General features: G+C 34.7%; 2 protein-coding genes across 5 annotated transcripts; both read right to left on the bottom strand.

Moving 5' to 3' along the window:
* Positions 1-8,782: 8,782 nt before the first annotated feature.
* On the bottom strand, positions 8,783-12,264 carry LOC137718356 (cyclin-T1-3-like). Of its 4 annotated transcripts, none has more exons than XM_068457888.1 (7): positions 12,086-12,264; positions 11,432-11,785; positions 10,681-10,762; positions 10,321-10,455; positions 10,069-10,241; positions 9,792-9,943; positions 8,783-9,495 (listed from the first exon to the last, which is right to left on the bottom strand). In XM_068457888.1, exons 2-7 carry the CDS (start codon positions 11,665-11,667, stop codon positions 9,002-9,004), a joined length of 1,272 nt encoding a protein of 423 aa, XP_068313989.1. In that variant the 5' UTR covers positions 11,668-11,785; positions 12,086-12,264; the 3' UTR covers positions 8,783-9,001. The 4 variants fall into 4 exon arrangements, with proteins under 4 accessions (XP_068313989.1, XP_068313990.1, XP_068313988.1 ...); XM_068457889.1 differs by having other exon boundaries at positions 11,432-11,673; XM_068457887.1 differs by having other exon boundaries at positions 12,102-12,264.
* Positions 12,265-17,394: 5,130 nt separating this feature from the next.
* Positions 17,395-20,775, bottom strand: LOC137716762 (alcohol acyltransferase 9-like). The gene is made up of 2 exons (XM_068456144.1): positions 20,333-20,775; positions 17,395-18,460 (listed from the first exon to the last, which is right to left on the bottom strand). Exons 1-2 carry the CDS (start codon positions 20,762-20,764, stop codon positions 17,531-17,533), a joined length of 1,362 nt encoding a protein of 453 aa, XP_068312245.1. The 5' UTR covers positions 20,765-20,775; the 3' UTR covers positions 17,395-17,530.
* Positions 20,776-24,823: the final 4,048 nt, after the last annotated feature.

Genomic DNA, 24,823 nt, shown 5'->3' with positions numbered 1-24,823 from the left:
TTAGGACATCTAAGACCTTTCTAATTCAAACTTTTATTCTGCATGATCGGCTTCTTCACGAACTGAACAATCTGCATTTTTACTTTCAAATCTGTGGATCTCTTTCGTGATTATCTATATGTATATAACTTCATATATATATATATATAGAACAACAGAAGCTTGTAAATGTGAAGAGCGATATTGTACACATATGGCACAAATTAAATGGTAGACGCCAAATTGAATAAATATTAATTGTACGAGTACAGCAGATATTGTCAATTATATATCTAGTATTTTCGCCATTCTCCGGCCCAGATCTTGAGGTAGACGAAGCAAATATGAGGGAGGCAGGGGCAGGCAATTCACTCCTTATTCAAGAGTAGAATACTATCAAAATATATATGTTCAAAATACTTGTTTATGATGGTTGAAATAGATCAGGATAAAACAAGTGTAACCTAATTAATTGTTCAATCATATACCTCCTAGCTGCTAGTGGCAAACAATTTCTCTAACCCAAAAAAACTCTTGCCAGACAAAATATAAATATTTGATGTACATAACTAACTGTCTGCTACTTTTAAAAAATAACGATAAATTTGAGGCTGCCTCTGTACATGTAAGTCTGAACAGATGCGATATTTAAGATATGTGTGTGTGTGTTACGGATCTGGATTCTCTTCTCCCATTGTCTCTCCCGTCCCATCTTATTTGAACACTCATGATTAAACCACGTCAACATCTTGTATTGGTTTCTTTATAGAAAGAAAAGACAAAGCAGAGTGAAGAGGAGGGGAGGGGAGGTGATATGGAGGGAAGAGAATCCTACTCCGTGTGTTACTATTATCTGCAAGTGCATTTATGTTCAATGGGAAGAACTAAAGCTAACAGCTACTTGTTATATCTGGTCGAGCTAGTACTGCAATGGGAGCTAGGGTTGAACTAGTTTAGCCTCACTAATTAACCCTAAAAAGGGTGGGATCGAAATATTAACTATATATACTTGTGAACATGGATTATATTCTCCATCAAATATTTGTTTGAGCTTCTGACAAAGACATTTAGCTGAAGAATTAAAGAACAATTAAAGTCTGATTAAGTTGTCATTCTCCATCAAAAGAAGGGGCTATATTATAATTCTCAGCCCCACAAAGTTCACATCAGACGAAAAAGGGGAATGTGAGATCAGAGAGCATGGGCGAGCTTAACTTTTCTTTTAGCCTGCTCTTTCGCCTTTTAGCTAGCCTTCCAGCAAGCATGCATGCCCACCAATCTCACAAACTACACTAATTCAATTTATTTATTTCTTCAAAGTTCCAACTATTTATTTCTTCTTTAAAGCTTTTCTTCTTTATCAAGAGCTTTTTCTTTCCCCTCTTTCTTTCACTTGCTTGTCACCTTTTTTTTCAACTAATTTCCTACTCTCACTATCTTCCAAGATTCATTTCGCTAAAGCTGCTTCTGCATCTGGTTTACAATAGAAATTTCAATTATTATTTTCACTTTCATGGTTCTTCAAAGATTCGTACATCTTAATAATTCGTTTCCTTTGAAAAAAAAAAAATATTCGGGCCTTATGAATGTGCAACTAATGGTTGCATACATTATATGCATCAATTAGTATTTTCATCCAAATAACTATAATAAACACAATTCCAAAAAAAAAAAAATGATTCAAACTTGCTCTGCCCTTATTAGGTAGTACTTGTTGATCTTTCAATCATGCATTCAAATGAGAATCCAACTAATCAACATTTCATATTTTTTGTGCCATAGGATATATAAATGTTATACAATTTGTTATGAAAACATGATGTCGCTGTGGTAGTATAGTAGTATCTCAAACTAATCACGCTTTATGTGTGAAAATTAAAACACATAACAATATATGATTAGTTTGAATTTGAAATATACTACTTGGGGTGTGATATCCACATACTTTTTTTTTACTTCTCACACACCCTTCTAATTTTCGGTCATCGGATTGAATAAATTGAAGAAGATCAACGGATTGAAATTAACAAAGGGTGTGTGAGAAATAAAAAGGGGTGTGTGGATAGCACACCCCTACTACTATAGTGGTGTCCTCTCATGAAAGTTTTTCTCTAAAATATACACACACACATATTGTTTTATAAATATTCAGAAATTTAATAATTTTGGTAATCATTTTCTCATCAACCCTAGGAATCATTCTCCAGCTTGAGGAAGATAATGCACATATGGGAAAAGAAAAGCCACCGCCACGAGCTATGGTAAAACAAATTAACCAAACTATTGAACTTAGCTTCGGTTGAAAGGTCTCTTCTCTACTTTCTTTAATGCATGTGCAGAGTAAAGTTAATTATAATCTCATCTGAAAAAGAACTGAGGGAAACAAACTTCCTCAGTGGGTAACGATGTGGACTTCAATTTGAAATGACAACAAGTCGCTCCTTCTTATACAGTCATTCAAATCCATTGTATCTCATTCATAGATATAATTCACATCACAAGAGGTTTGTAGACCAAGTAATTAAGAGCATTCGTCCTTGCATCTGAAATATCGAACTCCAACTTTCCCCAATACGATTTTGTATGTGCAAATATAATTTCCTAGTAAGCATACCAAAAAAACTGAATGCTCTATCTGCCTAGACCCCTCGTCGACGCATTATTTAATCCAAATTATCTCCAAACAAAATGTCCCATAACCTACAAAAAAAGCAAAGTTGTTATGATTAATAACTTTAGGGTTAGTGTCCATCACCATCATTAATTAAACTAAGTAGAGATAACAGGTCTCTTTGGAGTCCTTGCTAGTCAACGCCAGGGTCACGCACTCACTAGGTCTGTGGCACGTACCCTGTTGCCTTATAATATAACCCTGGCTACTTTATCGTAAACTTTTCCAAATATATCAATATTTTTTGTCTAATTACTTTAGTATAATTGGCACGTACACATAACACTGTGTGTTTAATTAGTTTCACTGTATTGTTCAATGCTTAGTGGAACGAATATTAGAACCTTCTTAATTCAATCCCAATCACTAGTCATCGTAGCCGTACGTCAGCCTCGCGTTTCATTAAACAGTACAAATCTTTTGTACTCAAAATCTTTTATGGCCTCTCTATGTCATATTGAGTAACACGTGTCATTTTGACTTAATTTATCTTTAATCTTTTTTATTTTTTTATTGAAGTGATAAGTTAAAGAGATAACATTGTTAAGTAAAATTTAAATGAATGATCTAGTGTCAACAAATAAGATAAGTTACAGAGAAGGCATAGAGGGTTTTGGGTGAGATTTGATTGATTCTCTACATTAAACTAGACCTATATATATGTGTGTGTGTGTGTATGTGTGTGTGTGTGTGTGTATATATATATATATATTTTTTTTTTTTGTCAAAGAAACTAGACCTATATATAATTATTGAAATTACTGCGAAACCCAAAAGGGTTCGATAAGCAATCTTTTCAAGAATTTTCTTAGTCTGGTTTACTAGCTGTGAAGAGATTCTAAGGTCGTATGTAACTGTAGTAAAATTAAATCATATACAGAACTTGAAAGATGCTAAAAGAACTTTAGTAGCTCCAAACAAGAACACATTGGATTGGGAAATAAAGTCTCTCTTGACATGAAGGTAAACATCAAATACACACACATGCACACACACGCACACATATAAATAAAGTTCATGAAAATGTTGTTTTTTCTTTCCTTTCCCTTCATAAAAGAATAAGATACATGATGATAATACTTTATTTTCACTTTTATATATAGGAAATATTCATTAGATAAAATTTAACCTTACATCAAAGACGTCTATAAGATATGAAGGGTACTAACAAACACATTATAATTCAAAACCAAGTGCATACAATTCACAATATTAAAACTTTAAACTAACACTAAACATTAACTGCGCCACCACGAATTGAAGCTACATCCCCATAAAACGCACTGTATCTCACTACGAGGAAACTGTGGAGCAATTGACAAGTATTTTGACACATATAATATACAACACTTGCATGTTTAGACACCTTATAGCAAGCTAGAGATTAATTAAGAAGTTGTAATAATTAGATATTTTTTCGCTCTCTTTAATTTCCTACCAATTGTTTACCATGATCATTATTTGGTGATGCTTTTCCACTCGATTATAGAATGAACTTTTCAAGAAAATATGTGGCAAAAACCCTAAAAAGGAGGGTCTAAAGTTGCAGGATTTAAAGGTGTGTCTTGAGAAGATGACAAATAACTGGAACAGAATAATATATGCTTGTCAAAACTTAAGGCCATGAAATCCAACACTAAGGGGCCATCACTTTTATTTTAATTTTTTGTCATTTGCTTTCTATGCCCACTGAACCCTAAATAATATTTCGTTATTAATCTATGCGAGTCCTCATCTTCCTAGCTAGCTAGATTTTGGTTTTCAGCCACAAATCTCTGTAATTGAAGGTGATTTTTGCTACCGACCGTTAAGTAGAGGTGGTAAATTAGTTATTGGATTGTTAATGGGTATCCATTAAAACCTGGTTAATTTGATATCATCGTAATTTAGAGGTGAGATTGGTAATTGTGATGACGGTGTAAGATGAAATCAAACTAAATGGGTCTTAATGAAGGTACCAAATTAGTTGATTTGCCACCTTTATCGTTAGAGGTGAGGTATTCTCTGTTAATTTGAAAACTTCAAGTATGTTTAATTTGACATTAAAAAAATTAATGATGAATCTCTCACTTGCTTGACTTAAGCTCGATATAACCAATTTATCACGAACGAATCTCTTATGACTTTGGCCCCTTTTGCATCCACTATACCTAATGACATTCCAAATGGTTTTAACTTAATTAATTTGGTACTCACTAACATGTTCTTTCAATGGCTATATTCAATTGCCATATAAGAACATGCCAAGTGATCAGTGCCCATGCTTTTTTCAAAGGCTTCAAATAAATCAAGAAAAATATGTCGCACATGTGTACGAATGAACCTTGACATCTGCAAAAGAGAAAGTAAACATTAAGTGATTACACCCATAATTATTAATGAAGAATCAAGAGATATAAATAAACGTGTGCATAAGAAAAGAAAAAAAAATACAATAATCATTTATTCATCAAATAAAAGATCTATCATTCAATTATTCGTGATGATAGAATGAGCTCACTTTGTCCAGTTTATAAGACTATCTCCAACAATGGCTAAAAGCCAAATTTTCCCATTTATTCCCCCCCCCATGCGAGTGGACTCACTGGCACTTGGGCCAGTCTAGGCCCGCCCACAAGCCAATGTGCCCCACGCGGTGTGCTTGCAAGGGTTTCCCGACAGGGTGGGCCCCGCTATCAGGCCGTGTGTCGGCCACCCAATTATTCCCAACGGCTATAATTCACATCCAAGGGCTGGGCTTTAAGGACCGTTGGTTGATCCAATAGTCCAGATTCAAAATTCATTTTTTTTTAATATGTTATTTTAAAATACATTGAATCAAACGGCCGAGATCAAATATAATCAAATCTAATGATAAAAAACAAAAAAGATCTAACGGCCCAAATTTAAATCCAACGGCTAAAATAATTAAAAAAAATATTTAACTCAAAATTCACCCAAAAACTCTATAAATACCTATGTATTTGTGCAAACATCCACACAAAACTCAATCTTCTTTATCACACTGCACAAATGAACGTCTCGTGACAGAACCACGATGGCTAGATTCGTCATGGTGCTCAGATTGCATAAACGAGTTTACAAGTTCATCTTTGGCGTTGAACAATTATGCATCCTCAATTTCAATCTTTGCTTGGTATTGTGCCATCTGCATTGCTATACTACGCCTTCTTCTATCACCCATTGATGAGATATTGAGGATTTTTAGGAAACAAAAACTTTTTGAAATTTGAAAGATTGGTGAATATAGAGGATGATTGAAGGTTGTGTGATCAACTAATATTGGACATATGTTTATATAGAGGATGATTGATGAAAGTTGAACGATTGGTGAACCTTGAAAGTTTGGTGTTGAACGGTTGGTGAAAGTTAAAAGTTTGGTGTTGAATGGTTGGTGAATTGAAAATTTGGTGTTGAACGGTTGGTGAATTGAAAGTTAGCCCAGGGTTGAAAGATTGGTGAAAGTTGAAGGTTTGCTTTGTGGAAAATTTAGGAATTTTTCAATATTTATCGGAATTTAAATATTTTTAGATTAAAATGTTCATAAAATTAATTTACGATAGTCTACATATTTATTTATTTTTAAATTTGATTTAAGAAAAAAAAAAGCCTAAGTTCATTATTTAATAATCTCCGGCTAAAATTTTAGGTCATAAGACTCTCTCCAATCCTGGGCTAAAAGCCAAATTAACCCATCTATTCCTCCCCCCCCCCCCCCCCCCCCAAAAAAAAAAAAAAACCCCCAACCCAATCCAAGCCAAATGCCAAAGTAAGGCCAAATTCCCCCTAAGAATTAGCCCAGAAACGTGTGGACTTGCCCAAGCCCAGCCCACTCTCTCCCCAGTCACTCGCCCCACGCGGGCGTTAGCCTTCAGCGCCCGACAGGGTGGGACCCACTGTTAGGGTCGCTGTCGGAAGCAATTATGAGCCCAACGGCTCTTTTGTTCATCGGATGGTTAGCATTATTGGATCGTTGGTTGATCCAACGGTCCAGATTCAAAATTTTTTTTTAAATGTTATTTTAAAATACATTGAATCCAACGACTGAGATCGAATATAATCAAATCTAACGGTAAAAAAAAAAAAAATGATCTAACGCCCCAAATATAAATCCAACAGCTAAAATAATTAAAAAAAGAAATTATTTAACTCAAAATTCACCAAAAAACTCTATAAATACCTATGTATTTGTTCAAACATCCATACAAAACTCAATTTTCTCTTACAAATCTTCCAATTTATCTTTCTACCATTTCTTTCCATTTCCAAATTGTTCAACATGGCTTGCTTTGTGGAAAGATTTAATGATTTTTCAATATTTATCCAAATTTAAATATTTTAGATTAAAATGTTCATAAAATTAATTTACCATAGTCTACATAATTTTCTTTTTTAAAAAAAAAAGTTAATTTAAGAAAAAAAAATTGGCCTAAGTTCATTCTTTAATAATCCCGGGCTAATATTTTAGGCCAGAAGAGTTGGAGCAGAAAATGTGTTTTTGGGCTAAAAGCTAAATTTTCCGGGCTAAAAAATTTGGCTTTTAGCCCAAGGGTTAGAGATGGTCTAAGAGTTGGAGCAGAAAAACTGTTTCTGGGCTAAAAGCTAAAATTTCTGAGCTAAAAAATTTGACTTTTAGCCTAATAGTTGGAGATGGTCTAAGAGATTTTTCAATGTGTCCGAAACGCGAAGGTGGTACGCCATATTTTATTACACAAGTGGAGAGAAGTTTTTTTTTAAGTGTCCATCTACTTATATAATGACATGGCGTATGTACCCGTTTTTCAGGCACACTGGTAAATATCTCTCATTTGATTGTCACGTAGTTAGTTATGTTGGCCTTTTGCATTTTTTAAGTATGAGTAATGATACGACACTTAGTACCACGGTCCAATCGTATCTTCTTCTAAGTGATAGGTCTTAGGTTCGATTCTTGTCAAACGCGAATTTGAACCTTATTATTGCTGACTCATTGTGAGGCTAAGCCCACTCCCTCCTCTTAGTGTAGATAATATTGTTTGTAAAAAAAAATATATGAGTAATGATACGCCTACTACATTTTATATGGATTTGGATCCCATCTGGATCCAAATTGTGGGGATCCTAGGGATCCTCACATTTTAGCCATTAATCGTGTATCGTATAGTCAGAAATCATTTGACTTTTTCTTTCATTTAAAATTACACACAAATAGTACCTGACAAAAACTAACTGCACAATGTACGATGAACGACTAGGATGTGGGGATCCCTAGGATCCCCACAAAGTGGATCTAGAGATGATCCTCTTCCATTTTATATACCACATTTGTACAACATCTCTAATAGAGGTAGGGCCCACCAACACATGTGGGTCCTGTCTCTATTTGAAAATGGTACAAATTTTGTAGGAAAAATGTGATAAGAGTAACCATTTTGTTTAAGCATCCTAAAAAAGAAGTAACTCTAATTCGAAAAAGTAAAAAAAAAAAAGTATAAATTGATGAGAAATGACTTGGTGTTATTTAGGATGAACTGTCAATTTAGTCCCTGAATTATCACTGGATTATAAAAATCTACCAAATACATCCCTAATATTAGATTTGAAGCTACCATATTCAATTTTTCGCCAATTTAAGTTATTTTACTTGCATGCGATACACATTAGATGGTATATAGATAAATTTCCACAAAGAAATAGTGTATGAAGTTAACTTTGGAGGATAGATTAGACATTAGATTTGCAACCTATATGAAATGTTAAGGGTTTATATGTGAGAAAATGACGATATTACATTCTAAAACATGTCAAGTGACTTAAGTTGACGAAAAATTGGATAAAATAGCTTTAAATATAATGCTAAGGATGAAATTAACAGTTCTAATGAATGTAGGGACTTATTTTATCAAAAAAAAAAATTCAGCGACTGAATTTTCACTAACATGATAGTTGAGAGACTAAATCGGCACTTTACCTTTGTTTCAAAACTAAAATGGGCCAAACTTTAAAGGACCGATCAGCCTGTTATTCTCTCTTGCAGAAGGCCCAATAATTAGCTAACCTTTGAAGCCCAACTTCTGGTTAATCCCTCACATTTATTTATTTTTGTTATTTACAAGAGAGAAGATCCACTGTATTATTAAAGCATCAGACAGATAATGTACCTGAATTTCATACATCAGATGAGGCAGAAAATTTGCTGTATTTAGATGTATACTGCAAGATTTTAATAACTAGAATAACCCTCTACTTAAATACATACACAATTTTTCGACGAAAAAAAAGAAGTTTACTTACAGAATTAGAAGAATCGAGTTTCTAACCGAAGTACACTCTGATACACAAAGGAAGATGCCTGTAACGGCATAAAAAAACTCACAACCTTTGTTTCTTCGTTGCGGATGCATTTTGTAGCTCTACTCCATTTTCAAGCTCACTCACTATCCAGGCTTCAGGATCTATCTCATCATCTATGGCATGAACTGACTTCTTATTTACAACTTTATCGCGCCTTCTCCTCTTTATAGCATCTCTAATCCGATCAACATCAATCTTACTACCGTTGGTCTGAGCAGAAACAGTCCTGCATTTTGAGTTCTGATCATCCAATTCCACTTTTATTGGTTTAATCTCGGCCCCACTACCCTCGTCAATACCACTTGGCTTTCTAGGCAGAGTTTCAGATGCAGAAGCAATCTTGCATTTTGAGTTCTGATCATCCAATTCTTCTTTTGTTGGTTTAATCTCGTCCCCACCACCCTCGTCAATACCACTTGGCTTTCTAGGCAGTGTTTCAGATGCAACAACTCTTCCATTCTCGGGCGGTAGAGCTTTTTTTCCGCCTGGCCCCATCATCCGCTGAATGACCTCTGAGAAAGTGCATATAAGTTATAGACATTTTAAAACAAAGGAAAACATATACGATTCCAAGTACTGATGTATGAATAGAATGGAAGTACCAAGAGAGAGGGAAATCTAACACTATCCAACAACCATGTGTACTTGTTGATGAAATACAATAAAACGCATTAATCAAAATACGAACCATACGTAAAGCATACTACGTGAGGATATCAGCAAATGAATTTAATACACACGTCAAAGATCATGATTCATGAATCCATATAATAGAAGGATAAAAACCAAGTAAGGACTTGTAACGCACCATTTAATTGCTTTGGTGAAACATCGAACTCCAGCCACCAAACTTTTCCCTGTTGTGTAGGTAGTTTCACTTTTTGAACTTTGGCAGCAAGAGCCACTGAACCAGCTGCAATATAATGGGGCTTGTACTGCAAGCACAGTGATGTGCGAAGGCTGCACATACATGATACATTCATATAAAAGACCAATTATGGAAACAACAAACGTAATATCCAATTATGCTTCAGCACTAAAACACACACACACAAAGCTCCTATAAGGAATTAAACAATGCTCACCAGTCATTAACAAAATTCAATGCCACCTGAGCAAGGTCGGGGAGAATATTTAAACTCTTTAAAGCTGCAACGAGTGACGTGTATGCAAGCTGAATGTCAAGATCAAAACCAATTGTTGCCAGAACAAGTCTCTCCCCAACCACAATCAATTCCTTTTGCTTATTGAAAACTTCCTAAATGCAGAAGGTTGAAGATAAGCAACCATCATTACAAGGATATGTATAATGCCGTAAAAGGGGTGTGTCTACATACTCTTTGTTTGATACTTTGTAAGGCAGAAGAATCTAAACTGTGCACCATCTCGAACGCCACAACAACAACATCCTTCAAAAAGCGTGGCGTTTCTCGTACTTTGCAAGCCAGAAAGAAGCTTGAAGTTGCAATTGTCTGTGAAATGTATACAACCATATTGTTAAACAGAAGGTCCAGATAACATAAAACAGAAAATCTTTAGCAAGGCAAATAAATAGACAAGAATAGTAACTAAATCCAAAACTAATTAGACCCCTAGCCTGGCTAGAGGGCCAATTAATCTTGAAGACACTTGTAGATGCTCCTGCATCAATATCTTACTAAATTTCATTAAAAATCATTCACAGACAAAATTTTTACCTGCCAATCATTCTTAGCATGAGATTGACGCATGTAAAACCGGTGGCACAACACCATTGCACATGCTATTGTCGTCTGAGACCTGAACGATACGTAGTAGTAATCACTTTTACTATTGATTATTATCTTCTGCGGAATTGCAATAAATGATTAATAAGATGCAGGATATGAACAGAAAAGGGAGATGATAGAAAGCAAAAATCTTCCCCCCAAAGTAATTTATTAATCGCATTTAAAGGGTCTTGGTGGAACCTCACGAAATACAAAAGTATTGAGTAGAAGAAAATATCTATATCTTCTTAACGATGGCTAAAAAGGTTGAAGGTTTGAACCAATCAATTATGGCAACATTAAAAAGTTTGGAGAATGCTAAAGATAATGGGACACAAAAGAAGAACTTAACAGTCTTAAGGGGGCCGACTTATCTCAAGACAATAAGCAAATAGAGAACTTCATAGTTAGCTCAATATATAGCCAGATTAATTAACGTGACATAGAAAGAACATGCCTTCAACATTACGGAAGTTTATTTTCTTGTTATTTGAGGCTGATAGGCATGTAAGCAAAAACAATGTTCAAGCTAAGAGAGAATACAGCACAGTTTGTAGAGTTATCTAAGATATAGCCAGTACAAAAACCGAAAAGAGATGCAGAGAACAGAAGACTATTCTATAGGATTCAACAAGTTAAAACATGCCGTATAGTAAGACAACCACAAGATACTATCAATACAAAAATCAACTGAACTTACACTTTAAGCTTCATCCCAATCGCTTGAAGAAACGAGCAATACGAACTCCGCAACTGTGACTCTTTCTTCAGGCTGATGCCATCCCTCCGAGATGGAGAATAATCTTCTATCTCCTCTCTCGTAAAATACCACTTACGCATAGAGCACTGGGGTTCCTCTGGTTCCGGGATGCAGATGCCAGTTGAAGTTTCCGCAACCCCTGGTTCAGCAGGATTCCCGGGCACCCCTCTAGCCATTGTCACCTTTTAATCATAAATTCATAACGCCACAGCACACCAAAATTAAACTCGCAACACGACACGGATGAACCAACATTGGTTTTTAGCATCTCAATCACAACACGGATTAATCAACCTATAAAATAAACCAGGTGAACATTTACTTAAGCAATCTCCACCTAACTACAATTAACTACAAAATTTTAAAAATTAATTACAATTATTTTTTCAATTAAGCACAAAAATTCAAACCAAAACCCAGTTATAATTTCAATTTACAGTTTCACCCAAAAACAAAAGATATAAAATTGAAGATTTTCAAGCCAAAATAGTGATTAAATCACAGTAAAGATTATATCTTTACAGGAAAAACAGTATCCAGAAACAATGCAAATTAAAAAAAGAAAAAAGAAAATCTGAAAGATCAAACACTAACCGAATCCTTCTCGTACCTCTCGCAGTAGGAGGTTCCTAGGTTTCCCGGGTGTTTGATGAAAACGAGGAAACAGTGACGGCGAAAAGAGGCAAGATTGAGACGACGGCGGACAGCTCACTGCGGCGTCGGTGTGCGTTAGCAAAGGAGGAAATCGGAAACCCTAGAAGGCTAGAATTGCTAAGTCCGCTACCGTTAACTAATTCGGTCTGCGTTGACTTGCTTCCTTCGAAAGCACGCATCGCGCGTCCATCCACGCGCTTAGCTGGCACGTGGTTTGAACCATCCGCGGACTTCGGTCTTGCGAAGTCAAGGTGTTCGGTTGTGCCTATGGTTTGGTATCCTACACCTTCTTGATACGACATGTCGCTTGACAAAAACTGGGCTCAGGCCTCAACGAAGCACTTGCTATTGGGCCTCCAACTTTTCTGGGTCTTGGGCCTCTAGACTAAAACTTACGTGGAGGGGAGTGCTAACTTGGTATTTGGAATTTGAGAAATTCTAAGGGACTATCTCAAAAGTGGGGCTCTCCATAGATTCTCTTCGGTTTCATGTTTTTGCCTTAATGTTTCATAATATTGACACGATAATTGAAGTAAAATCAGGTGTCAAAGAGTCCATGAAGATTTCTACTTTTTAGAGAGCCTCCTTAACATTTGGCTTGGATTTTTTCACTTTTACAAATCACACGTGTCATTTTTTTAAAAACACCTTTAATGCTTTTGATTAGGAATTAATGTTAAAAAAAAAAAAAAAAAAACTCGAGAGGCAATAAACGTCTTGTTTTTTTGTATAAAAGAAGTAAAAATGACCAAAATACAAAAGTTAATGCAAAGTTGATAGCATTTCTCATATGTGAATATGTGAACTGAAGACACAACAATGAGAAACTTTTTAGTGAGACAATTACGATGTAGTGTGAAGTTAAACAATTCATGTTATAATAATGGTGGATAACACAGTACTGGGAAACTTATAATATATTGCTTATATAAATTTTTGCTATGATTTAAATAAGTTCATACATGTGTTATAACAAAAGTAAATTAATAATCCTACATAACGTAACGAAAATCAATTTAGTAATCAGCACCGACTCAATTATTATCAATGTGACAATGTCATTTCATGTTGTTATGTCACCTCACAACCATTGCACACTCATTACTACAACCCACCTCCACTAATACATGAAAAGTTTTGAATTAGGATTTGAAGTTTTGGTTTGTACCAAACGGGTTGAAAGTTATTAAATGTAACTGTTTTTAATGGATGGATACGATTCAAGCTTTATATATAATTGGGTGATAATTCTTTAATTATATAACAAACGAAGTGCACCTAAAAGCAAACAACTATCGTTTTTCAAAAGGTGAACCTAATAATAAAGGGAAAATGATTTCAAACTTATCATCCTTGGGAGTGCAAGGCTAGAAGAATTGAAGTGAAGATAGTCAGAAAAAATATGCATATATTATAGGGTTTTTATTTCTCAAATAGTTTCTAAAATTGACTTAATTAACTCATCATTTTGATCTCTTAATTTGAAATTGATCAATTTCGTCCTTAAATTGACCAAACACATCAATTTGGTCCCTACCTATATTTTATAAGGGTGGTACATTCGCACTTCAAAATTAGTGTGTAATACATTTTTGGAGTGCAACAACACTCGTTAAGCCTATAATCATATTAGGGAGTTGTTCTTCGCACTCATTTTTTAACCTCTCATACATCCTTCTTAGTTTTAGCGATAAGATTTAACTACAAATAATAAACAATTGACAAAATTAAACAACGATATGTAAAAGGAAATAAAGTTTGTGTTCAACATTTTTCTAATATGTACTTGTACCATTAAAATAACAAAAGAAAGCAAATAACAACTATAAAACTTGGACTTAAATGGACAATATATATATAATGTGTGTGCATGCTTTTAAAGTGTCACGTTTGGATCCTAGATTTGTTTTCATGTGGGTCTATAAAGATTACTTTGCAACCTAGTAGTGCCCTAGTGGCCTCGAGTAATCATTACTAACTTATATGTTTATTATGTGCCGTCTTCATATTTGATAAAATACATCAAATTACCCACTACATTTTGCTACTTGTGGAGCATCGTCTTAAAAATATTGGCAAAAAAAGCATTGTGTTCAATATATTATATATGTAATGTAACATTTCTACATATATATGGTTTCGGTCAGGGACATATGTTTTTTAAGCACATTTTTTGAAGGTCCATTCCGTAATGTACATATATCAAGGGTCGATACTGTCTATATTTTACTACAGTATTCATAGATCATGCAAAAAATTCGATAAATCCAAAATTATTAAGACATTTATTTGTTGTGAAGAAAATGGACGAATCTGATTTTACAAAGAAACACTGAACTTAATCCAACATACGTATGGTTTTAAATTTGGGTAATTTTTAGTAGACATGATCTTTGAAGTAAGGCATAAAGATAGACGGTTTGTTTGTTAAAATACATTATAGAGCAGACCTAAAAAATATGTGTCAAAATATGTATTGATAATGTGTGTCCGTGAATCCTAGCTAACCAAATATATATGAGTTTTTGGATGGTGGTGGACGTATATTATATCTTCCAAGAGTACGATTGTAAGCGTGGAAATTGACATATATTTGATCAATTGTTTTAAATCATATCTTGTGCAAAATAGGTGAAGTGCGTACACTTCAGTTCAGATTCCTCCAAAAAGATAACATGCACCGATCTAACCGATGGGGTAGATAAGATGAGTTGAGATCGATCTTTGTCAGCACACTCGAACAAAGATTACGTTCACACCACCAACAATTACTTTATGAATAAATTAAAGTGAAAGGTAAGGCTTTATTTGTGAATTGATAATTTGTTGCTATTTATAGTATTAGCTAGGGAAGTGTTAAGTGTTAACTCTTACCTGCGTTTTCAACTCTTAACCTAATCTTATTTATGGAGCCACACACACCGTTCAGGCAAACTTTCGATGTAGGGCATTTTTTCATATCTTCACAGTTCTTAGCCTGCCTTTGAGAAGTAGTTAATTAACTATTCATAAGAACGTAAGATGCTTATCGTTCACTTATATTTTCATTTCTCAGTTCTGGGGTGCATGCTTAAAGCAAACATTTTAATCGCTTTAGTTTGGAATAAAGGTGATGCAATTTGGGAGCAAATCATGATTTGGACGGCTTGGATTCTCATTATGTATTTCCCATAAACATATATATATATATATATATATATATATACACACACATATCACTTCACCTTAATGTAACTATATGCTACTTTATATTAAGTTATCTTTAGAACACGCATGCTAAATAATAGAGGCCTCCATAGACCAAAAAACAAAGGAGATACCTTATTCTCTTAAGGATTGATGAGAAATTGAATGATCGAGCTATTGGAGGAGTGTCACGAGTCCCATTTTATTTTTAAGATAAAAAAACTTTATTGGAAGAGATGGTATATGTATGCGTATGATTAATTTCCTAACATCTTTGCCTCTGAAATTTTTTATATGATCGTAATGAAAAATTAAGTGGACCTAATTATGATGTTCCTATAGTGTATGATGCCCTTAGTATAGCATAGCTTGTGAATTGACAAGAAAAAGATTTAGTGCTAATTTGCAGTGGAAATTAAAGTAAAACGAGATTGGCAACCAAATGATGAAACTTTGATTTGTCTTTACACGTCGTAACACATGGAATTTTGTAATGGCCATCACTTTTCCCACTACCAATTAATATTGTTGAACTTAATGTTGGATTTAAGATACTTAAGTAAACCTTATATAAACTTAATTGTGTTTGAGATGTGTCGCCATGTGGAAAAAAAAAGTACACAACCTATCAAATCTTATCACATGAGAAAAAAAGATATAGACAAAAAAAAATGATATACACTTCGTTATGTGCAAGTTCGATCATCTTCGTCATGCACGTGTTGCATGGTATCATACTGTAAGCTTAAATATGTTTCATGCTTATCTATGCACTACTGCTCCTTATTCACGTACTAATGTGAAGTTCTATATAAGGTTGTGATTGTAATGCTCAATGCTTCTAGAATCCTACCCACTAACGGATTTAAGAAACCCTAATGAACTTATAACTAGAATACTTTAGCTCATAGAATTACTTCCTTACAAAAATCACTTATTGCCTTAGTAATTAAAACCAGTCATCCTATTAATTGATGCACATGAAATAACTTACCAAATAAAACTCCAACTCTTCCCAAATATAAATAGGGTTATTATACAAAATGGTCTTTGAGATTTGCATGATCAATAGAAATGGTCCATGAGATTGAAAATCAATAGAAATGGTCCCTGATTTTGGTCCTTCAGTTAAAAACGATTTTGGGCAATTTTCAAAGCTTTGTAACTCAATTGTTTCTTAATCAAATTCAACCCATAATATATCAAAATGAAGATAGAAAAGTGTAGAATAAGATTATACCATTTGGAAGCCCAATGATTGCCAGAGATGGCCGAAAAATAGGCTGAAAGGTGACTGGTTCGAGGGAAAACTGGCCGGAAACTGGGTAAACTTCTTCAATACTCAACCAAATCGAGTGATTCAAAGACAAAAATAATACTTATTGACGAGACGAAGAGAATGGTACCTTTTTCGAAGGCTAAATTGCCGTGGTTTGGTCAGATAACAGCTCGAAAGTGGCTAACCATTTTTGAGCATTTTTTCGGCCAAACCACGGCGAGTTAGTAGTAAAGAAAGATACCATTCTCTTCATCTCATCGAGAAGTATGATTTTCATTTTTGAATCACTCGATTTCATTGAGTATTGAGTTACGAAGCTTTGAAAATTGCCCAAAGAGTTTTTAACAGAATGACCAAAATGTGGATGATGGACAATCTCAAAGACCATTTCTATTGATTTTGAATCTCAGAGACCATTTTGTATAATAACCCAATATAAATATCTAAACCAATTAGGGTTGGGCTATGGAGTTTAATTTCAACAGATAAACACACACACACACACACACATATATATACAGTTCTAATAGCATTTGATATGGTCGCACAAACCAAAACACACTCAAACAAATTAAAAACTTGTCAGTCAGTTTACAAAACTCCAACTCTAGTCTTTCTCGAATATATATAAATATCTAAACCAATTAGGGTTGGGCTATGGAGTTTATATATATATATATATATATATATATATATATATATATATATAGTTCGAGTAGCATTTGATATGGTCGCACAAACCAAAACACACTCAAACAAATTAAAAACTTGTCAGTCAGTTTACAATTAATTATCAATACTCATTTTACAGTAGTGAGCTGCTCCCATTATTATAATCATACATGATACATTGGCTGAGACTCGAGGATAAAAAAATTAAATGAACAAACAAAAATTCTCATTAATCCTCAACCAAATATCTAATATTCCATTGGATCTTGGGCATGGAATCCATTAGCACGATGATCTCCATTTCTTTCTTCAGCAGATGAAAATTCTGTCATGTAATATTCAAATTTCTCAACCAAGCTTTCGGGCACGGACACGAGAACTCTCACAGCATCCAAATCTCCAACAACAGGTAAAAACAAGCAGTAAACATCACTCGTTAGAGGCCCCATATGCAATGGCTTCCCTTCTCCGAAATCCAAATCCTCTAACCCTAACTTCGCCCACTGCGATATAACCAAACTCGCGCACAGATCAGTCTTCAATGTTTTCTCCTCCAATAAGTCAACCATCGACCTTACATACTCATCATTAAGATCTTGTTTGGCCTGTTGAACCAACTTAACACCGTGCCGCAAGTTAGCACCGACAAGATCCTTCACGGTGGTTTCGGCGCATGCTAGCACGAACCCGTTGCCGTAGTAGCCCTGAGGGATCTGAGGGTTTAACATTTTTCGTATGTTCATGGAGAAGAGGAGCTTGATGTTAAGAGACGGTGGCAGATTCAATGATCTAATCCAGGAGCGCCACGTATGAGATGCCAGGGTTTCGAAAGTGGTGCACTTTAGCGAGGGTGCGCATCGTCTCTTGAGGTGAAGGATGTCGGAGTGGGAGAAGGTTAAGGATGTGGGGACAAGCGGCTGCGATTGGAGCAGCCTCATTATGTCCACGTGGCCGTTGTTGCTTGTTAGGGTAAATTGAGGATGACGGAAGGTTGCCACTGGAGGACTCCGGGATTTTAACACGTGGCGAGAGTGGATCGGTTGGATTGGTGGATCGAGATCTGGCTTGGCTGTTATGTGGGCCCACGCGTGTAAGAACTGGGATGTGCCAATGCCGTCGCATAAACAGTGATTGATTGCGGTACACATGATCATTCCACCACAACGGAGACTTGTAACCTACAAAATTGGAATTTCATTTATATAAAAAATACGGAGTTTTGTATACATGAAAATAAAAATGGTAAAATGTTTACCTTTTGAACTATCATACTATTTGAAATTAACTCCCTGAATTATTTGTTTGGTAAGTTAAGGACCTAAATTTTCAAAAATCACAAATTTACCTCAAGTTGTTGGATTCCATCCAATTTTGCCTGTCACACCCCTCACAATTATCTTTCTTTTACGTAATAAACAACTTTCGTAGATGTAAATTAGGTAGCTTAGTCATGGTAGTGTGTATGTCTCTCCTTCCACAAGTCGAATCCTCTTTTTCATAATTTAGTGCAAGTTCTTTTAGAGTCTTATCAAAAAAGTAATAAACAAATGTTAAATTGAAAAAGGACTAAGGGTGCAAAGTGATAAATTTGTGCAAAAACGTTTTGGTGAACAAAAAAACATAAAGAAAACATTGGATGCAAATGAAAGCACTAAAAAAAAGAAAAAAAAAAAAAAAAAAAAAAAAAAAGCACGAAATGAAATTCACCAAACCCTAAAGGTGAAATCTATCGTCTCAGGCTAGGTAGTATGATGAGATGAGAAGGGGTCACTCACACAACTTGGGAGTCTTGGGTCATCATTATCTTCGGAGCAACATGGATGAATGACATGGGGCACTCCACCTCTTCTTTAACGTTTAGTTCAAAAGAAAAAGGATGACTACTACTAAATACCTATCCTATTTCCTATATGTTGGACATGAGCTAACTTTCCTTCGCTTCTATTTTATTGATAAAGATCTTTTATAAAGGAGAGGTGACGGTTTTCTTTTGTTACTTTGAAGAGAATCGAACACTAAGTTTATTATACTCACGAGATTCTAAATTTTTTTTTCTTCACTTAATTAGGACTAGAATTTTTACCAAAGATTTAGATTGAAATTTTTGAAAAGGTTGGCGTCACATTAACGGAAAGACAAAAGTAACCCTGTTTCTGGTGGACCAAGGGTAGATATTGGCCACATTTCATTTTCCGATATTTTTGGTTCTGTTGGGTGAAAAAGCGACTTGTCTGTCTTGAGCGTAGGACCATGCAGTGGAACTTTGTTTCCTCTATTTCCTCAGATAAGTGATTGAAAAGGAAAGTCCATATGGCAGAAAAAACCTTGGAAGTGTGTGTGTGTGTATGCACATATTGGTATGTTATAGTTTACCTATGTAAGTGAAGAAATTTTTCAGGGTGATCAGTATATCAGGTGGTACATTACGTGCTATTATACAAATAATAGGATGTGTGTGTTAAAATATTAATAACTTAAAAAATTAAATTTCTCATAATTTATATAAAAACATGTGATGTGCCCCCGTGTTTTGGTCACAATAAATTTTTTTTCTTATAAGTGGTAATTCCACAAGATATTGGAGCACCAAGGGCAGTTGAGAAAATGCCAAACTTCCCATATTTAACGTCAAAAGTATTTTTAAAATTTTAATTTCAAGCGGTATTACTATTTTATATATTAATCTAAGAAAATAAAAAAAATGTGAACCTTAGAGAAAAATTTAGAACTCGTTTAGGATTACTTTTAAAATGGCTGAAAGTGCATGTGGAGAAAACATTTTTGGAGCCAAACCTTAGTAAAAATACAAGTTAATCTTGTAAAAGCACTTCAAGTGTTTTAATTTGGACTCAAAAACATTTTTTCTAAAAACGTTTTACGTGATTTTCAAAGCAACTTCCAAACGAATTACTATTCACCAAGACAATATACTTACAAAGTTAATTTGTTTCATTAGAAGATTTTGTTTTGTTTTTTTTTTTCCATGGGAAATTTACAAGTTCGATTAAGAAAAAAGAAAGGAGAAAAAAAATATACGGAATCGGACTGACCTGAATAACAAGAGGAGGAATATCCAAGAAACTGAGAGTTTCCACCCTGTACAAGAGTTTCCTCCAAGACCTGTTTGGCCTGCTGGAAAGTTTAAGAAAATCCTGAGCAGTGATGTCCATGAAAGCCTCGGCAAATACAGCACCTTCTCCATTGCAGTCAACCTCGAGCTTCTGGTCATGGTCAGCGTTGCTTCTCAACCTCCCAGCCAATGGATAGTAGCCAACAAGGACGTTAGAGAGGGCATGTTTTAGGGTTTCTAAGTTGACAGATTTCTTGAAAAGGTAGAGATATTTGATGGAGAATCTGAGAAACTTTTGGTCGTCGAGATTTGAGAGGTGGATGCAATGCTTTGGGGTGGGGGAGTTTGGGCCGATTAATATTGGTTGATTTGGGTAGTAACAATCTGGAAGTTGTTCTTGAGATTTTAACATCTTGCTTATTTGCAGTAGTTGCTGATGGCTCTGGAGAGAGAGAGAGAGAGAGAGAGAGAGAGAGAGAGATAATCGAGAGACAAGGCAAGTGAGAGGGGAGCTAGGTAGCTAAGTAGTAGAGTGGAGAAACAATATCTACGGTTGGATATGAGGGATGGTACGATGAGATTCCTTTGTGGGGTAAGGCTAGCAAGAGGGCGTGTGTATTAGGGGTTACAATATGCCCCCACTTCTCCATTATTATTAAAAAGTCATTGGCAAAGTTGTTAATTGCAAATTACTGCCTATTCATGTGCAAAACCTTACGTGTAACCGTGATTATATCGCTTTTTCAGTCTCATCACGTAATTAGGTTATGTGATGAGATAGATGTCTAGTGAAGATATATCATGTTACATGACATAATCTCACAATAATGCATGAAAGTTTTTGTTGGTGACGTTGTAAGTTTTGCTCTTTTAGCCTACGTACTGTCCTCTTGATAAGTGCGTAATAACTATTTCCGAGTCCTAATAACTTTCTATTTAAATACCAAGCATTTCTTAAGTAATTTGAGGTCCCATGTCTTTAGATATTTGTTAGCACTAATTATGGGATTAAAGTCATACTTTAGACCAGTACTACTTGCAAAGCTCTTTTAGTCTAGTTATTAGTCATTATATGTCAGTTAGGTAAGCTATAACTCTTTCTCAATTTTTACCTATGCTTTGTTTAATATAAAATTTAATTTTGACCATGATTATTGCTTTTGACCGCAATAGCAAACAGAAACTGACTTAATTTGTGTTGATGTATGAATTCACTCAAATTAAAACAAGACGATTTTCACTCTTATGTTCCCAACTAGGAATTTTATTTTACTCAAAATCAATATATTCATTTGAAATGGTGACAACAAACGTTGCAAGTGTCCATGGAAATTATTACAACATAATATTCTTATTTTTCGAGAGAATTTTCAACATGCTTGGAATACAGATGGTACACCACGTTTCGTCGTACAAATGGAGGGACAGTTGCAAAGCAAAAGCTTCGTCGTACAAATGGAGGGACAGTTGCAAAACAAAAGCTTTCTCTATTTATATAATGACTTGTGGTGTAACATCTAGGATTATTATACAAATGGACTGGTCTGGGCACATGGAAAATTTTCTCCTTTTTTTGACTCTTTGTAATAATTAAGCCAAGCTTAGATTAATATTGGATGTTTCGACATAAATTAAACAAATTAATTAGCATTAGATTGATGGCACTGAGCAAAAGGAAAAGGGATGAAGGAAAAAGAGATGACAATGGATTGGCCATCATTCAATATTTGTCCCAAACCAAAGGCAGACCTTTTAAAGGAAAACAAAGACGCCAACCCTTGAACTTGCCAAGATGGAAAGGATCAAATTTTGCCTTTTAACCTTTCACTTCCATTTTATATATTTCCTGATGAGGTAAAAGTAAAACGTGTTGGAAAATAATAAGTTTAGGAATTGAGTCTCAGTCCGTTAGAATTAGGCTTTTATTTAGAGATTAGAGTTTAGTTAATTATAAATATGATGCTTATGTTCTCTTGTGAATAAATAGGTCACAATATATGGCTCGTTTGGATGTGCTTTTAAAATTACTAAAAGTACTTTTAGAAAAATATTGTTTGGTTTCAAAAGCACTTAAAGTGCTTCCTTGCTTCTTTCAGAAAGCACTTTAAGTGTTTTTCCAGAATTTACTTGCATTTTTACTAAGAATTGGTTTAAAAAACATTTTCACCAAAAACGTTTTCAATCATTTCAAAAGCACATCCAAATGAACTCATAGTCTCTAAGTGTAGCTGTCTCAGTACTCAAGTGCTTGGACCATTTATCAGAGCTATGAATTTAAAGAGAAACCTCGGTAAAGCTACATAATTAGGATTACTTTCACATTGATTGAAATGATAGTTAATTTAAGTGAAATTAAAAGCAAAAAAATCTATATTTTGTGAAAGATGTCAAAACAACGTTGTAATCGTTTGAATGGCAAAGAATACTCTAGGAGAATATTATTTTACCTAGAAGAAGAGGGGGGCGAGCTGGATTTGGATTTGGGAAATAGACAATCTCATATTGTTCTTCCTGTTTGGTGGTTGTGGGGCTGCATCATCAGCTACCAGGGTGTCAGTCATGACTTGGATGCCACGTGCTTCGGGAAATGAGAAAAATAGGGAAAATGATCCTGTCGCCGGATCCTTTTCTTAGGATTCCGGAGAATTCCGTGATTATGATCATTCATCGTATATTGTGAGGTCATAAATCATTTTAAATTTAAGGGAATTGTTATTAGCACTCCAAAAATCTCATTTGACACTCCAAACTTTCCATAATTAGAAAGAAAAATACACTTGGGAGGAGTGTAAAATGAGATTTTTGAAGTGCTAATAACAATTCCCAAATTTAAAGTTAAATATAAATAGTACTTAACGAAAACTGATCGCATGATGTACGATATGATCATGGGATCCCCCGGATCCCCAGAAAAAGGATCCAGCGAGAATCATTTTTCGAAAAATAGGATTGTTCTCCAAACATTTTGCAATGAACAAGTAACACTTGTCCTTTTAATTTAAGTTTATCTTTTCTTTCATTATCTTACGAAGAATACGATATTTTACAACGAGATAATTCACCCGCAATAGAAACATGCCACCATATAAGCCAGCCAATAAACAATTAAATTAATATCAAACTCATCTTGTAAGTATATGACCGAGTAGACCTCCTCTATTTCCATGTTAATGGAGAGTTACATTTTTTGAAGAGAATTTCTAATTAGAGATTCTTTTGGCATGTTTCGATGTATTCAATGCACTTTAGTTTTTAGCCGTTATATTTTTTGTTTGAATTCAAATAATTAAAATGCAATAGAAAAAAATTTCAATGCATAAAAATGTACTAGAGCATAATAAAATTCTGAGGGTAAAGTGTTCACCGGCTATTCCCTAGAAAATTCCTAATTTCTTGTGAACAAGTGAAAACCTAGGTTTCATTACCATGAAACTTAATATCATCTTTAATTTACCGCTAAATTAAAGAAGAGACAGGTATAATATCATTACATACCAACGGAAACTTAATATCATCTTTAATTTAAGAATTCCCCTATTCTGTTTGGGGAATTAAATTTTCTTAAAATCAATATAGAGTATCGTAAACTCGGGACTACAAGACCTTATACGAGGTGAACGTTCTCAATCAACTGAGAGTACAGACTCATTATATCCTCAAGTATAATTAAGAAATTTTAAGATATTCGATGAATGTTTATTACTTCAAGGGATGGGCGAATAAAACATATACTAATCCATCCAATTTCAGACTCGAACACTTTTATGCTCTAACAATATGGTGTCCTCTTTCTTCTACTGCATTGAATGAGAATTCATTCCAGATTATGTCTGTATCTTTAATTAATCCAAAGTTCCTTCGCTGATTGGAAGGATTAGACGGGCGATTAGACGGGCGATTAGACACGATTCCCGTCGTTAATAACCATTAGTCAAACTAAAGCAAACCAATATATTCATCACCAAACAGAAAAAGCAACGAAACCAAGCATCATATTCCTGAAGGAAATGTATCTGTGCATAATTGATGATGTCAAAGATTACCAAGAATTTGAAATTTAAGGGCAGCAGATACCTTTCGTCGGTAACTTTAGACGTAGATTAGCTGAATCGAGTAAGTGGCATCCGGGTGCTTTCTTTAGTATTAGCCATTTGGAATGAGCACACGATCTGGACGGCAATTCGCTATTGGCTATTCCACGGATAATCTAGAGAAAGATAAGTCCCATCATCCAAGTTTCCTTCACACCACTTCTGTTCAGAATCTCAGAGATGGTGAAATGAATCAAGTTCTTCCAAAAAGACATCGAAACTGCGCAGTATATATACCCTAATAATCTCCAGCACACAAGTATTAAAAAGAATTGAACTTGACATTTTTTTTTCTAGATGCAAGTCAATCGAACCATTCGCTAAAGCACAGAGAACTCAACTGGTCAGTCTACTAGCCTGATTGTGACTCGTGTATTGTG

Source organism: Pyrus communis, chromosome 15 (genome assembly GCF_963583255.1).
Source record: "Pyrus communis chromosome 15, drPyrComm1.1, whole genome shotgun sequence".
NCBI classification, from domain to species: Eukaryota; Viridiplantae; Streptophyta; class Magnoliopsida; order Rosales; family Rosaceae; genus Pyrus; species Pyrus communis.
Note: the sequence above shows the minus strand (reverse complement) of the source record. Positions and strands in the feature narration are given on the sequence as shown.